At 38.3% G+C, this 16,745-nt stretch overlaps 1 protein-coding gene and 1 long non-coding RNA gene across 6 annotated transcripts in view; one reads left to right on the forward strand and one right to left on the reverse strand.

Annotated features, from left to right (window-relative positions):
* The window catches only part of GK5 (glycerol kinase 5), an 81,654-nt gene that overhangs the window by 13,779 nt on the left and 51,130 nt on the right, over window positions 1–16,745 (reverse strand). For 4 of the 5 annotated variants that reach the window (XM_082461254.1, XM_082461252.1, XM_082461251.1 and 1 more), the window contains exons 10-12: window positions 15,332–15,458; window positions 13,925–14,029; window positions 2,349–2,443 (exon numbers count right to left, since the gene is read on the reverse strand). In XM_082461254.1, the coding sequence (XP_082317380.1) occupies window positions 2,349–2,443; window positions 13,925–14,029; window positions 15,332–15,458 (327 nt within the window). The remainder of the gene's footprint in view (window positions 1–2,348; window positions 2,444–13,924; window positions 14,030–15,331; window positions 15,459–16,745) is intronic. The other variant, XM_082461253.1, reaches the window with a different exon arrangement.
* Window positions 5,073–16,745, forward strand: part of LOC309660551 — a 247,780-nt gene continuing 236,107 nt past the window's right edge. The window contains exons 1-2 of the long non-coding RNA XR_014263456.1: window positions 5,073–8,453; window positions 8,797–9,540. This is a non-coding gene — a long non-coding RNA (uncharacterized lncRNA). The remainder of the gene's footprint in view (window positions 8,454–8,796; window positions 9,541–16,745) is intronic.

Here is a 16,745-nt window from a genome sequence, read left to right on the forward strand (position 1 = left end):
TCCACTGAAGACTGGCACTTGGCTCACGGTCCTGCCCATCCTCCTATGTATGGCCAACATCACAGTAACTTTAACGCCAGGTAGATGACCACTGATTCTTGCCTCCGATACCTGTGAGGGATGCTCTGCTCTAGCATGCCCCTCCCCAAACCTAGACAAAGCCACAATGGCCGCACCAATTGACGCCACTCTGTGTACAGCCCTATGCTCCAGCCCATTCCCTAAAGTGGCTGCCCCACAAGTTTCCCCTGTCCTCGAAGTTCCTCCAACGCCCCTTTCTCAGCTGATGACCCTGAGGCTATTAGGAGCCTTCAATATCCCGCTCCCCCATTACCCGCAGCTGTAACAGTATTCTAAAATTAAAGGCAGTATCACAGATACTTGACCCTTCCTTCCTTCCTTCCATTCTCCCAGCCCGCATTTTCTCTAGTTGTTGACGTTGGCAACTTACAGGTGATCTCCCCACTATTTTCTGAACAGCTTAGTATCAACACACTATTGTTGTTTGAATTAACTTTTGGTTTCCAATTAAGAGTTTCATTTTACATCAGGAAATAACTAGCCTGCGGTCCTACCCCACCCCACCCACTTCAACGTATTGCCAGGTTGCAATCATGGCAGGACAGGAACATTTTGTTAGCAACATGAAATTAAAATCACATCTGTGATAGTGTTGTCTAATCTTTTGGCCTTTAGCAATACTTTGGTTTTTTTAATCACATAGTTTACATTATTTTTACAGGCATATGAACTGGTGGAGAAGTTAGAGTTGCCAAGATAGAGTCACAACTAGGTCCCCCAGCACATTTTTCATAAAGGGAAGAATCCACAGTAACCTAATTAAACCCTCCCTTTGCTGATGACAACTATTCATCCAACCTTCCTCCTTAAACCTCAATCAGACAAATATTCTTCATTACCTGTCCTATCATGGATGCTATTTAGGTGCCTCACATCACCCTGAAGAGGATGCAATGCAATCTCTTTATGCAGTTTATAAACTTTTAGCCCTTTACGATAAAGTATATAGAAGGAAATTATTACAGATATTAAAATAATGCTCATTTAAAAATCTAGTTTGAAAATATGGTATTTTTAGGGATTTAAAACCACCCTGATCTAACTCCCTTTCACCAGGTTCTACATTATATTATCCAAACTTTTAAATTTTGGATTTTTTGTAACTGATTGTTTGAGTATGGATGGACTAGAAGAAAGGGAAATTTTTATTTTTTGAAAGAAAAAAATATTTAGAGGAGTATTAAAGGACTAATTATCCCCCCAAAAAGGAATTTTGTTTATAATAATATACTTGAAAACAGTTTTTAAAAGTCTTTGTAACACTATGCTAAAATTAAAGGTAGTATCAACAGATCTTTCAATTAAATATGAAGTTAAATATTACAAAATCAAGTATTTTACTGAGTTCACTTTTTAGTTAGGCAAGGTAACCAACATCCCACATCATAACAGTTAACCAAAAGAAATTCTGATTTTGTTTTAAAACGTTAGGGACTTGTCTGATGGCACAGTGGTTAAGAATCCACCTGCCAATGCAGGGGACACGGGTTTGATCCCTGGTCTGGGAAGATCCCACATGCCGCAGAGCAACTAAGCCCGTGCATCACAACTACTGAGCCTGTGCTCTACAGCCCGCAAGTCACAACTACTGAGCCCGTGCGTCACAGCTACTGAAGCCTGCACACCCTAGAGCCCACACACCACAACTACTGAGCCCACGTGCCGCAACCACTGAGCCTGCGTGCTGCAACTACTGAAGCCCGCGCGCCTAGAGCCCATGATCCGCAACAAGAGAAGCCACGGCAATGCGAAGCCCATGCACCACAACAAAGCGTAGTCCCCACTTGCCGCAACTAGAGAAAGCCTGCACGCAGCAACAAAGACCCGATGTAGCCAAAAAAAAAAAAAAAAAAAAATTAATGAAACTTATAAACAACCGAAAAAAATAAGGTATAATATATACCTTAACATTATTTTTCTAATTCTCAATGGTACACCTCCTCTAACTAAAGAATGCTGATCTATTTTCCCCCACTGGGAAATGGCTATTTTTGGTCATGATAAAGTAACCATGGGTCTTATGTAAAAGTTCTATAATAAACCTGCCAACTTTTAGTTTTCACAGAGATGGAGTTCTGAGCAGAAGCCAGCAGAATTTGCCCTGCCCTCTCGTGGAATTCATGCTAGGTCAAAACACAACTTCTCAGCCCTAGAAAGTACCTTTCACCTCAGTTCTGTTCAGTGCCCACATTTTCAGATAGATAATATTAGGTGTGAGTATGAAGAGGGAAATGTTTGTAATTGCCATTAACTTAAAAAAAAAATACCTGCAATCCACTAAAAGATGGAACAAAATAAACTCCTTCAGAATCTTCCAAACTTTTGGCCATTTTTTCAGTTTCAGCAGCATCTGTGAACAGATCTGCAAAAACAAAAACAAACAAACAAACAACAACAAAACCCTAAAACAAAACGAAGGGGTTGGGGAGGGACAAACAGAATTATGTTATATGACTAGTATTCACCTGCATCAGCATTTATGACGAATATAATGTGAGAGGTCGCTCACTTAAAAGGGTCAACACAAAGGCAATCTGCTCTAGTGCTATCTGGGTTCTCCCACTGCAGAGGTTTATGGCCCATGGAAAGGACAAGGGAGACAGAAGACCCTCTTAGATGGGCTCTGGATGTAGTAGGCCTTACTTTTTCCCTTTAAAGATAATTGGGCTGTTTAAGAATCAATTCTATGTGTTTTTTGGCATTAAAAACTTTATTCTCCTAAAGATTACACCCATTCTAGTTTTCTGATGAAAAGATCCTCTACCTATAACAACCAAGAGAGTCAACTGAAAAACTATTCCATCTAAGGAGTTCAGTAAAGGGCCAGTAACACACAGATACACTAAAAGTCAATCTTTATAAAACAAACAAAAAATCAAAATCTAATTTATTTAGTATACTTTTTTATTGAAGTATACATATAGGAATATGCACAAATGCTAAGTGTACAGCTGGATGAATTTTCACAGTGTGAATACACCCAGGAAACCAACACCTAGGTCAAGATACCAACTTCTTTTGTTCAACATCATGTTTGTGAGATTCCTTTTGTTACAAGTAGTTGTACTTCATTCATTCTCATGCCTGTATAGTATTCCATTCTCACCATACACAATCCATTCAACTATTCTACAGCTGATATGCATATGGGTAGTTTCCAGTTTGGGGCTAATATAAATAGGCCACTTTGAACACTCATGTACCTTCTTTTTGGTAAGCATATGTATATATGTATATATTTCTGTTTGCTATATACCAAGGGATGGAATTGCTGGTCCTAGGATCTTCACATTTAGGACTAGCTTTAGCAGATATTGCTGAATCGTTTTCCAGCGTGGTTTTACCAATTTAAGGCTCTTGCCAGGCATATGAGAGTTCCAGTTATCCCATATTCTTGTTAACAATTGATACTGTCTATGGTTTTCATTTTCACTGTTTGGTGGTATTGCACAATAGCTTGCTTTTGTATTTCTCTGTTGACTAATGAAGTTGAAATCCTTTTCATTGGCCATTGGGGTACCCTTGTTTGTAATGTGACTCCTGAATAAGCATGTGAGACTGACAGCATAGATCAGATGCAAAAGATCAGGAATTGGTCATAATAAATATTGCTGGCCTTATACAGTAATACTGAAGTTGGTTTTATTTTCTTATATGTTTTGTTATTCTTATAATGAAGAATTGATTAAAGACAAGACGTTTAAGGAACACCTATGATAAAACTATGGTTAATGAGGATCACTCAATAATTATTACACATTTTACTCAAAATGACAGTTATCAGATTCATAAGTTACATTCATTTGTTCAAAATGTCCGATAACACATCAAAATAGACAGCACTTCAAAAACTAATATATTAAGAAGAAAACACTGCTCTTAAAATCTATACTTTGAAGAAATCATGTCCAAATGTCTAAATTTTTCAACCAAGATGTGGAAAACATACTAGATGGCTGGTTTGAGGAAAGTTTTTGGTAACAGACAAAGAAACAGGGGGAAAAAAATCTAGTTTGTCCACATTCTATACTGGTTGTTCTGCCCTTGCTTGAAGAATTTCTCCAAATAATCTTCTACCTAAAATGCTCACAAATGAGCTGATTAATGGAAAGTCCTGTGGAGTAGGCAGACTTCACTCTGTCTCTCCCAGTGAATGCAACTAAGAATCCTGAATGGAATACACAAAAAAGCTATCTGAGGACTCAAAAGAATAAGCTAGCGGTCCAACCAAGGAACTCTGAGTACCACCAAACCAGCAGTGAGTTTCCTGTTTTTTATTTTCTCTGATATCTCCTGTCCTGGAATCAGGGACAGCCTGAAACCTGAAACTTGGGTCTGTACACCAGGTACAAACATGAAGAGCTTCTGAAGAAGTCCCCTCTTTTTGGTCTGAGGAGTGGGAGTCAGGGGTCTCCACAGGACAGAGAGTGGGGAAATGATTCTGTTTTTTTGTTTTTTGAATGTTTTTTCATTCTACCCGAATGAGAGAGAAAAAACATTGTATCCTCATGTTTTTGCAAAAACAAATAGGAAGGATAAAACAAATGGAGTGATTATCTACAAGAGGTAGGAAGACAGGGTGAAGGGAGAGGAGAGGGAGTCAACTGCTCCTTCTTTTATGAATTTGACTTGGAAGTCATGTTAAAATTCCACATTAAAAAGATGTTTTTAAAAAGGATGCAGAGCGGGGCTTCCCTGGTGGCGCAGTGGTTGAGAATCTGCCTGCCAATGCAGGGGACACGGGTTCGAGCCCTGGTTTGGGAAGATCCCACATGCCGCGGAGCAGCTAGGCCCGTGAGCCACAATTGCTGAGCCTGCGCGTCTGGAGCCTGTGCTCCACAACAAGAGAGGCCGCGATAGTGAGAGGCCCGCGCACTGCGATGAAGAGTGGCCCCCGCTTGCCACAACTAGAGAAAGCCCTCGCACAGAAACGAAGATCCAACACAACCATAAATAAATAAATAAATAAATAAAATTAAAAAAAAAAAAAGGATGCAGAGGGAAAAAAAACTAAAAATGAATGGTAACAGAAACAAATGAACCCAGTTCTTTTCAAATTAATAAACTCACCAAAGGGAGAAGAAAAAGAATTAATCCAGGTAATTTGAATAGCATGCTTGGACCATATACCCTTAATATAAAGAAAAAAAACCCCTTGAACATTGTTTGTTGGAGTGGTATGGGTCTAGTAACTCAAACTCTTTGGTGTATATTTTAAGATTGAGCAAATAAGTACATAATATTAATGTTGTTGGGAGCCAGGGTTCTCGACGTGGAAAAAAGGGAGACAAAAATATAGAACAGGGACCCTTCTCACACACACACACATTTCCACCTCTGCTACAAAGGCACTGCAGTCATTGTTCTTATATGTTTTTTAATTTTTAATTTTTTTTAATTTATCAAATTATACATTTATTTATTGGCTGCACCACATAGCTTGTGGGATCTTAGTTCCCCAGCCAGGGATTGAACCCGAGCCCTCGGCAGTAAAAGTACGGAGTCTTAACCACTGGACCGCCAGGGAATTCCCCCAGTCATTGTTTTTCTTTTTTTTAATAAATTTATTTATTTATGTATTTATTTTTGGCTGCATTGGGTCTTCATTGTTGGGTCTTAGTTGCTGAGTGTGGGCTTTCTCTAGCTGCAGTGAGTGGGGGCTACTCTTCATTGCGGTGCGCGGGCTTCACATTGCAGGGGCTTCTCTTGTTGCAGAGTTTGGGCTCTAGGCGTGCGGGCTTCAGTAGTTGTGGCACGCGGGCTCAGTAGTTGTGGCTCGCGGGCTCTAGAGCGCAGGCTCAATAGTTGCGGCGCATGGGCTTAGTTGCTCCGCGGCATGTGGGATCTTCCTGGACCAGGGCTTAAACCCGTGTCCCCTGCATCAGCAGGCAGATTCTCAACCACTGCACACCAGGGAAGTGCCTCATTGTTTTTAAATACCATTTCCCACTAAAAGGAGGCAGGGCTCATTGGAAACGTGGCTAATTCCAGGGCAGGGATACAAAAAACACAAGATGAGCTTAAAACCATCTTGTGCCAGAAATTAAGAAAGTGCTCAAAAATAATACAGATAGACACTTCAAAGACATAGAAGCCAGTCTGAGGAGGTTTTCACTGGCCAAATCTGGGGCTATTTGAGCATGAAAAAAAATAAACAATAAGAACTGTAAAAATTATAACCTGCTGAATAAAATAAGAAACCATGAGTTTATACCAATAATAAATTAACAGAGGAGAAGGGAAAGCTCTTCCTTATATAACAGAATGCTAACTAATAAACAGAGGGAAAAATGGAGTTAGAAAATACCATTTTGCAACCATCAGAGTGAAGACTGATCCAGGTAGGAATCATCAATGAAAGCTAAATTTAGGGGATGGGGGAAGTTTGGTGAGAAAAGGGGTATCTAGCTAATCTCAAAGTATCTCACCACATATTATTTATTACAAAAAAATGGTAATTATACAATGGAGAAATCAGAAAATATCTTATGCACTTGAACAAAACTGACAGAACCAAAACAGGAGTAAGAGGCACTTTGCATCTCCAGGTATGTATTCTGAGAAAGACACATTATCACTTATGTATAATTTCAGTCCAAACTATATAACCTGGATCTAGACATGAAACACCCAAATTGAGGGACATTCTATAAAATAACTGACTTATATTCTTCAAAAATGTCAATGGTATGAGAAACAGAAAAGTTGATGAAACTGTTCTAGATTAAAGGAAATTATACAATAAGCAATCCTGAACTGGATCCTGTATTAGAAAAAAACTGCCATGAAGGACAGGATTGAGACATCTGACAAAACTGGAATATAGATTATAAATTTGATGAAAGTACTGTACCCACTGTTAAATTTTCTGAAGTTAATAACCACACTTTAGCTATGTGAGAGAATATTCTTGTTCTTAGGAAATACATAGTGAAATACTACAGGGAAAGAAGTAAGATACATGCAATCTATTATCAAAGAGCTCACAAAATTATATAGATATTTATCTATCCTATAGCATATTGGATGGATAGATGGATGGGTGGATAATAGATAGGTAAAGCAATTATGGCAAAATATTGAAACATGGCAAATCCGGGATAAAGGGTATACAAGAATTTTTGTACTATTTTTACAAGTTTGAAATTATTTCAAAATAAAATGTTAAAACAGTTCTCATTTTCTCTTCTCTCTTTCTCCACCCCCCCACATATACGTATATATACTCACTGAAACATATATAGGGTAACTTAGATATGTTTAAAAGAGATTTAGTTTATCAATCTACCTTTTATGATTTGCATACCTTTATCATTTTTGGCCTGGAAATTTAAAATGCTTCTCCTTATTTGCATATTAATAAGCATTCATCATTTTCATATAACTACTGATTTTTACAGAATTATAGTCATTTTCTTTATTTTCTGGACACTATTAAATTGTGTTTCAAATGTTTTCCTTGGCCCTATGCTACTTAAGAAAAGACATTTCAAATTTCCATGTGGCTACGTACCACTTAAATACTGTTTTTACTATTCATTTCTAACTGTATTACATAACAGGCTGAGATGTTCCACTCTTGCCTGTCTAAGTATGGCACTGAGAAAAGGATTTGGTTCTGTGCATGCGTGTGTGTGTGTGTGTGTGTGTGTGTGTTTGAAAAGGGATTTACACAGACTTGAAATAAAAACATAAATGAACCAGAAGAAGAATGAAGAGCAGAAAAGATGTACGCTCTGTTGTCTATTCTTGACCAACAATTTGCCCCATAAATTACACATCACAGAATTAAAAGCATTTATGGGAAGGAAAAAAAAAAGAATACCATTTTGAAACATTGGACAGGAACATTACTTTCTTTTGTAGAGCAAGCATACACACACATAAAATCTTTAAGCCCAGCTTAATCAGGGGCTCTTTTTAGTGTTAAGATCATTTCAATCTCTTAAAAGGATATCCAAAACTATGTTCTTAATGTATGGAAATAAAGTGTTTACATTACAGTAAGAAAACTTAAATCAGTTTGGTATAAGAGCAACTCAAATAAAATAGAACAAAGAGAAGTCTGGCCTACTACCAGGAAAAAAATATATTTTTATTTGGAAAACACTTTATTTGTATCCTTTGCTTTCTCCATTTTGAGATCTTTGTTCTAGCTCCTTCTGGGTAATTTCTTCAGAAAGTATATACTGCGTGGCCAAAAAATGTGCCTTTTGCACTTAATCTGAATGACGTCTAAGCCGGACCCTGGAATATTGGCTCCCTGTTCTTTTTTCTCTGTAATGGGTATATGTTGTTACACCTTCCAAATTTTACAGCTAACTTCCTGGCCGGCCGGATTCTCTTCTCTTTATAAATCAACTATTCTTCCTGTCTCGACTCTTTTCTTTTTTTTATTTATTTATTTATTTATTTATTTATTTATTTATTTATTTATTTATTTATTTTTATTTATGGCTGTGTTGGGTCTTTGTTTCTGTGCGAGGGTTTTTCTCTAGTTGCGGCAAGCGGGGGCCACTCTTCATCGCGGTGTGTGGGCCTCTCATTATCGCGGCCTCTCTTGTTGCGGAGCACAGGCTCCAGACGCACAGGCTCAGTAATTGTGGCTCACGGACCTAGTTGCTCCGCGGCATGTGGGATCCTCCCAGACCAGGGCTCGAACCCATGTCCCCTGCATTAGCAGGCAGACTCTCAACCACTGCGCCACCAGGGAAGCCCTCGACTCTTTTCTTTATTCTTGGGATTCAGACAATTCATCTACATATGACTGTCTTAGCGTGCGACTTTTTTAAACTTGGTAAAGCCATTTCACTCTGAAAACTTAGGTCTTTCTTCAGCTCAGGGACATTTATTTTCAATTCTCTCTTCAATTTTTACATTTCATAATTCCATTTTCATATTCCAGAAAAGAGACAATTAGTCACATATTTTTTTCCTCTGATCTTTCCTCTATATCTCTTACCTTTCAGCTTTATTTTCTGTTTTTTTCCTTTTTGTTGTTAAATTCTTCCTGATCCCTACTTGGGTTTTCAGCACTGTCCATTTTACATTTTATTAATTTCTTTACATATTATATATCACGGTTTTTGTCCTTTGAAATTCTTTATGTGTTCCCAACATTTCTTTGCAATATTTTCTTTTTTCCATTTACTGTTTTATTTTTGTTGTTGTTATTTTTTTTGAATAAGTTTATATATTTATTTATTTTTGGCTGCGTTGGGTCTTCGTTGCTGCACACGGGCTTTCTCTAGTTGCGGCGAGCAGGGGCTACTCTTCATTGCGGTGCATGGGCTTCTCATTGCAGTGGCTTCTCTTGTTGTGGAGTGCAGCCTCCGTAGTTGTGGCGCACGGGCTTAGCTACTCTGTGGCATGTGGGATCTTCCTGGACCAGGGATCGAACCCGTGTCCCCTGCATTGGCAGGCGGATTCTTAACCACTGTGCCACCAGGGAAGCCCACTGTTGTTGTTATTTTAATCTTCTGTTTCCTCCATGACATCTTCCTCTGTGGGAGCCACCTGTTGTGCTTTATCGAACTTGGTCACCCTCCTTCAAGGTACTGTATGTTCTTGAATGCTTTGTGCTCTCCTTCAGGTCAGGCTTATGGGGTTGGCAGGCAGTGAGAGGTAAGGGAACGAATACCCTTGGCTCTCAGGTTTCTCAAAGTATGAGAAAGATTAGGTCTCTCCACTTAGCCTGGAAGAGGAGCAATTCAGACCAATCAGTACTGACGTCCACTGTTATCAGGTTCTCCCAGGAGTGGGGAGGCCCAGCTTTTTCTTCTCCACATCTGAGGGGATTTTCTCTTGGCTCAGCAGGCTTGATCCATAGAGAACTTCTACAGGGTCCTCACCAGCCTCTGGTAGTTTCACCAATAACACTCAGTTGGTGCCCTCTATAGACCCTGGGTCTGCACAGTCTCCTTGACAACTCAAGGCTTCATTCATGGCTGGGCTCCACTCCAGCTGCAGCCATATTTATCTTACTGTGTGTCATCCCAGCAGGAAGCAAGAGGGATGCAAGACCATGAACAAAGACCCTACTCACTAGCAATAACATGTAACCATTCACCACCACCTAATTAGTTCCTAGATGAGAGAATGTTTATCTCATCTCCTCTAATGAGAGAGGCTGTTATCTCTCTTAGGAAGATACCCAGAGAGAAGAAATCAGTTTCCTTTATTTCTAGTAAACAAGAGTCCTGGGTAATTTAAAATGTATACTGGGAGTCTGATGGGGATTGCCTGGAGCAGGCAGATGTGACATGTAGCAATTAAAAGTGGAATTGCTAGGGAAAAGATGTCCCCTGACCCATGTTACCGGAGGACAACAGAGATGGGAACTGTCTCAGTTGTAGAAAAGAAATAGGGCATTCTTTCAGTTCCTCAAATAGGCCATGCTTCTCCCTGCTCCGGGCCTTCTTCACTGGTCCTCTCTGCTTGGGCTGCTCCTTGACCAAGTGCTTCCCCCATCTGTCCAACCACTCTTGTTCTTCTTTCAGTCCTAGCTGAAACACGACTTCTTTTTTTATTTTTTATTTTTTTTAGTTGCAGATGACTTTTTAAAAATAAATAAATTATTTATTTAATTTATTTATTGTTTTTGGCTGCATTGGGTCTTTGTTGCTGTGCACGGGCTTTCTCTGGTTGCGGCGAGCGGGGGCTACTCTTCGTTGCCATGCGCGGGCTTCTCTTGTTGCGGAGCATGGGCTCTAGGCACGCGGGTTTCAGTAGTTGTGGCACACAGGCTCAGTAGTTGTGGCACACGAGCTCTAGAGCGCAGGCTCAGTAGTTGTGGAGCATGGGCTTAGTTGCTCCACGGCATGTGGGATCTTCCCGGGCCAGGGCTCGAACCCGTGTCCCCTGCATTGGCAAGTGGATTCTTAACCACTGCACCACCAGGGAAGCCTGAAACATGACTTCTTTAAAGAAGCCCTCTGATTCCCCAGACCAAACAAAGCCCTCCCTTTAGAAAGAGATCACTGATTCTACTTCTACTTCTCTTTCCTGGTACTTAACACTAATTTCTTTTGTTTTTTTCAATTATTCATTTAATATACATCTTTCCTGCTGGACTATAACCTCCGTGAGGGCAGGGAGTGACTGTCTTATCCACTGGTGTCTCCTAGCATGTACAGGTCCAGGTTCGTACTTAGCACTTAATTACTTGTTAACTGAATAAAAGCTGGAAAACATAAAAATATTTCTAAGATTGAGATAGCAAAATAGAGAACAAAGAGTGAAGGGGAGCAAGATGGACCGGATGAAAAGGAAAAAGAGATGATCCCATAGGGACTCAAGGGGGAAAAAAGTGAGAGAATTGGCCTGTGTGAAAAAGATTAAGAAAATAAATCTGAAAGTCAAGATGAAAGTGGCTTAAAAGAGCTTTTGTGCCTGAGCTCGACGGAGGCATTCAACCCAGTAAAGGGGTAGGAGGAAGCCACCATTCAGAGTGGAACAAACCCAGCATGTCACACAGACATAAACGCTCAGAATACACATCTTTAAGGAAATGACAGGGTTACTCAGGCTCTTACGCACCGTGTTTCTCCTGAACATAATTCAGTTATTTTCTCGATATACTCATTAAAGTGAATTCTCAGAACAGAAAGAGATATATTCAAATAAAGGTCAACTTTTTTTTACATTTCAGACAGATGTATACCAGTAATGTTTAGCTCTGCCAATGATTGAAATTTTTAAGTAAATAATTCAACTCTGAATTCTCTCTCTCTCCTGTCAGATAAATGGTCCTGCTTCCTGCCAGAGATGGGACTGGTCTTCAGGAGGGGCTTATGCGTCCACTGGAAATCACACCACTTTTCTAGGTCAGGGCCATTTAGCTCCATCTCCCAGAAAAGAGTTTTCATCACTTGAGAATCACAGTGAATGAGCCCCAACCCAGCAAAGCAGTGGAAATGATTCCCCCTGATAATGTGCACATGATGTCAAAGGAACTTGGGAATGATTTTTTTTTTAATGAGGAATGTGAAATTATTCTGCTTTTTCTTTGCATTTTTTTTGGAGGGGGAAGGAGTAAAATTAATAAAAGGTATAACTAAAAGACAAGAAATAGGTAACCTATATTTTCTATTTCTGATAATTCTGAGTTGACTAAAGATACATGTCCAAAAAATTAAAAGAAGTACATTTAAGGAAGAAGAGACTTTTAAGTGATAAAAAGCTTCCAAATAAACAATTTGTTGTTGTTGTTAATAAGTAATCTTATGCTGATAATGCAGGTGCAGGCTTATAGAGAAAGAGAGAGAAAGGAAGAAAGGAAGGAATGAATTGGCATTTTCCTCCTGAAGTGTATGTTTTCTGCCAACAGAATTATCTTTGTCTTTAAACAAGTCAGTTTAGTTCAAATCAGCAAAGTAGATAGCCAGAGCCCCTCATAATTTAATCATCTGAGATAACTATTGTTAATACTTTGGTATATAACACTACATACTGTATGCATTAAATATGGTTATATAATATATAGGCTCTTCATTATTCACAACAGCCAAAAAGTGGAAACAACCCAGATGGCCATCAACTGTTGAATGGATAAATGCTGGTTCATCCATATGGTGGAAAATTATTCAGCAATGAAAAGAAATGAAGTAATGATACATGCTACAACATGGGTGAACCTTGAAAACATTACATGCTGAGTGAAAGGAGCCAGTCACAAAAGACCACATATTGTTTGATTCCATCCATATGAAATGTCCAGAATAGGCAAATCCATAGAGACAGAAAGTCGATTAATGGTAGCTTAGGGCTGGGGGGTAGAACAGGAAGTCACCACCAATGGGTAGGGGGGTTTCTTTTATGGAGAACAAAAATGTTCTAAAATTAGATTGTGGTGATGGCTACACAACCCTGTGAAAATACTAAAAAATACTGAATTGTACACCTTAAGTAAGTGAATTATATGGCATGTGAATTATATCTCAAAAAGCTGTTTTTAAAAAAAAGCAAAAAACATTCATATAGGTTGTTCTGCGACTGCTTCATCCCTTCCTTAATGTATCACAGACAATGTTGCATGTCAGTAAGATGTGCAACTACACGGTTATTTGTGACTACAGTATTTGTGTTATTTGTACAATGTTGCACTATATGGATGTACTGACATTTACTTACGTAATGCTTTATTATTAGACAGGGACTTATTTCCAATTGCCGTGTTAAACACCCATGTATGTACACATGTCTTTACACACCTGTATGATTATTTTCTTAGGAAACAAAGAATAGACCTGAGGGCCAAGGGTCTGTACTCTATAAAATGATACGTGTTGCCTAATTGCCCTCCAGAAAGGCCACACTAATTAACATTCATCCCAATGGAAAACAAGAATACTTTTCTCTCTACGTTTCCATCAATGCTGAGCATCGTAGAACTAATTAATTTCTGACAATAATAGGAGACATCAATTTTTAAATGTGTATTTCTTTGATTATTGAATTTAAACAGCATATTTTAATAGTCACTTGATTTATAAAATACCTATTCCTCTGCCTTTTGTCCAATTTTTTGGTCATTTTTTTAAATTTTTCTAACATATGCTACAAATTGTCCTTACCAGTTTGTCTTTCAACTTTGCTAAAGCATCTCTCCCTATACGTTCTAATGTTTTCTATACTTACATCTATTATTCTCCTTCTTTATGGTATCTGGCTTTAATGCCTAGCCTTTTACCATCCCAATGTCATAAAAATAACATCCTGTATTTTCTTCTAGCACGTCATTTTATTTCATTTCATTTGAATCATCCATTTGTGCTGATCTGCGATCCTGTGGCTTTCCTGAGTTAGGTCTGGCCTATGAAATCTGTCGAAACAGACGACTCACCTAACTGTTGAGCCCACTGTATGGCAGTACCGGTGTCTCCTGCATTGCCTTCAGCTAAGCACACCACTTCTTGCCCAATCTTCCACCCAATTAATGGATAAAAGCCTTAAAAACAAATAAACAATATAAGTCACACAATAAATAGTGAATTCATTACAGAGATGTCTAGAGTGGAACAATTTGATTATCTCAAAGACTAGCAACACGCCTGTGGAGTCAGACTGCCGGAGTTCAAATTCCAGCCCTCTTTCATTTTCTAGCTGTGGTCTTACAAGTTTCTAGTTTTTTAGTCTCAGTTTCCTCAACTGTAAAGTGGTCTACCTCGGAGAGCTTCTGTGAGAATAAACTGAAAAAGGACTTACGGCAGTGCCTGGCATAGAAAACGAACAATAAATATTAGCTTTTACTAGCTACAAGCATATCTATGTCTCTAGAAACACAGAAACAATATTTTAACTGAGAAATTAAAGGTTATTATGAGATTGGTTTGTCAGACAACTAACCATGCTATTGCATTTATCTGTAGTTTCTAATTTTTTTTTTAACTCTTTATTGAATTTGTTACAATACTGCTTCTGTTTTATGTTTTGGTTTTGTGGTCCCAAGGCATATGGGATCTTAACTCCCTGACCAGGGATTGAACCCGCACCTCCTGCATTAGAAGGCGAAGTCTTAACCACTGGACCACCAGGGAGGTCCCCTATCTGTAGTTTCTAAACAAGGTTCCTAAATAGAAACAATGATCATTCTTCTGTTTTTGTTTCTTTTTCCTTTAATTTAATTTTTATAATGATCATTTTTCCAGCTTTCATTTTCCCAGTTAGGGGGAAAGGAAGAACTTTAGGGGGGATGAAAGGCAAGAAAAACATTTTTAAATCCACCTCTTAGTAACCATGTTAGGAGACCAGAGCTCAGACTAAGAGCCCCAAGCCCTCCTGGGTGCAGTTACACAATCTAAATTTCTTGGTTTGTGCATTCCAGGATTTCCTCCATTAGACAGAGCAAATTCTTAGCAATTGTCATTAAAACCCTAAATATGCATGGATCACTAGTTGAGAAGTACCACCCCCAAAAAGTATCACAAAAAGAAGAAATTCTAACACATAAAAGAAATTTTAGAGGCCTAGAAAGATGTTTTCAACAAATATAACATGTATTATAGGTAAATATTTGGAAAGCTGACCAAAATACCCTAGTCTTTCTGAACTTTTCCATAAAGTCTTTCTCATTTTTTAGTGCTTTTAATTTAAGAAAAAAGGGAAATGGGGATTAACTGTCTCTAAGAAGAATAATGAAAAATATTAGACAATATCCTTAATATAAAATAAGAAAATAGTGTCACAAAAGTTAAACAAGTAAAAAGAAGGGATATTTTATTAATAAATAGGATAAATTCTAACTACCTACCTCCAACACTCTGTTGAGGGTTATTTCCAGTATTAATATCCAAAAATGTCCCAGTTCCCATGGTTAACTTCACATCTCCTGTCTGGAAGCAGCATTCGCCAAACATGGCTGATTGCTGGTCAGCAACCTGCCAAAAACATTCAAATATAAGACCTTGGGCCCTTAGCAGTGTTCCGTTTCACTGTATCCCACTGTCTTACTTACTGTATTCTCATGGTTCACCATTTTATTTCCTTTTCCTTAAAAAAAGGAAACAGAGAGCAACAACTATATGATAGGAGTCTCTCTAGGACTAACGTTATGGGGATAACTAACGTGTCTCGGGAATTTTCAGCAGTCAACCTACTTCATCACTTTTAAGTATCATAAGAATAATCTTAGAAATAAAAGTCAGAATAAAATTTGTCCAGAAAAAAACAACTAAGATTGTTCATTTGCAACTTGCAAGCATTTTCACTCGTTAGTCAAAATAACCGGCCACACAAATTTCTCTTTTAATAAGAGTGATAGGTGTATAAGTAGATGTAGGTTAAAACTATACATTTCCCAAACATACATTTTTGTTAAAAAAAATTATAACTTTTTTTTTTTCCCCCACATCTCACGGCTTGCAGGATCTCAGCTCCCCAACCAGGAATTGAACCCAGGCCATGACAGTGAAAGTGCCAAATCCTAACCACTAGACCACCAGGGACTTCCCTATAATATTTTGTTAACGTAACTACATGTAGATATATATACAGCAATATTTTAAGGACCAAAACTCATCTGAAGAATGCTTTCTCACTAATCTATGTCTTCTAGCCATACCTTAATCTAAACCTGAGCCTACCCCGAGTTGAATAAGACTGATCCTCTCTAGGAATTCGTAACTTGAGAATTTAATTCCCCTCCCCTCACTTGATTTCTCCACCTACCATAGTGGCTGTCCATCTAGGGACAGATGCTCTATACCTCCTGTTTAAGCTGTTACAGGAAATTAAAGGCAAGATCTGAGTTTCTATAACCAAGAAAGAAACCTCAAAAACCAGGAACAGCTAATGTTGCACTCATCCACAAATTCTTTACCAGCTAAGTAGATGCTGATGAAGGATTTTATAAAATGTAAATATATTTCTTCTTCACTTTAATTGCCCTATCACGGTTTATCATTATACTATATCATATATAAACTAAGCATTGGCCCCATCACTGTTTTTTGTCTCAGAGTATTAAATAAGCCACACATTACTCAAAATACAACATTTTTTAAAAATTTAACACAGTTTTCTGAAAAACTATATATAGAGAAGTCAGAAAAGGTTATAAAGTATTTCCATGATAGAACACTGGCCCATGGGTCCCCTTTCCAGAAAGTGGAGAACACTTCTGATTATACTGAGAGCCCTTTAAGTTAAAAAGAAAAAAGATATTT

Source organism: Balaenoptera physalus (assembly GCF_965194825.1).
Source record: "Balaenoptera physalus genome assembly, chromosome: 4".
Lineage (NCBI taxonomy): Eukaryota > Metazoa > Chordata > Mammalia > Artiodactyla > Balaenopteridae > Balaenoptera > Balaenoptera physalus.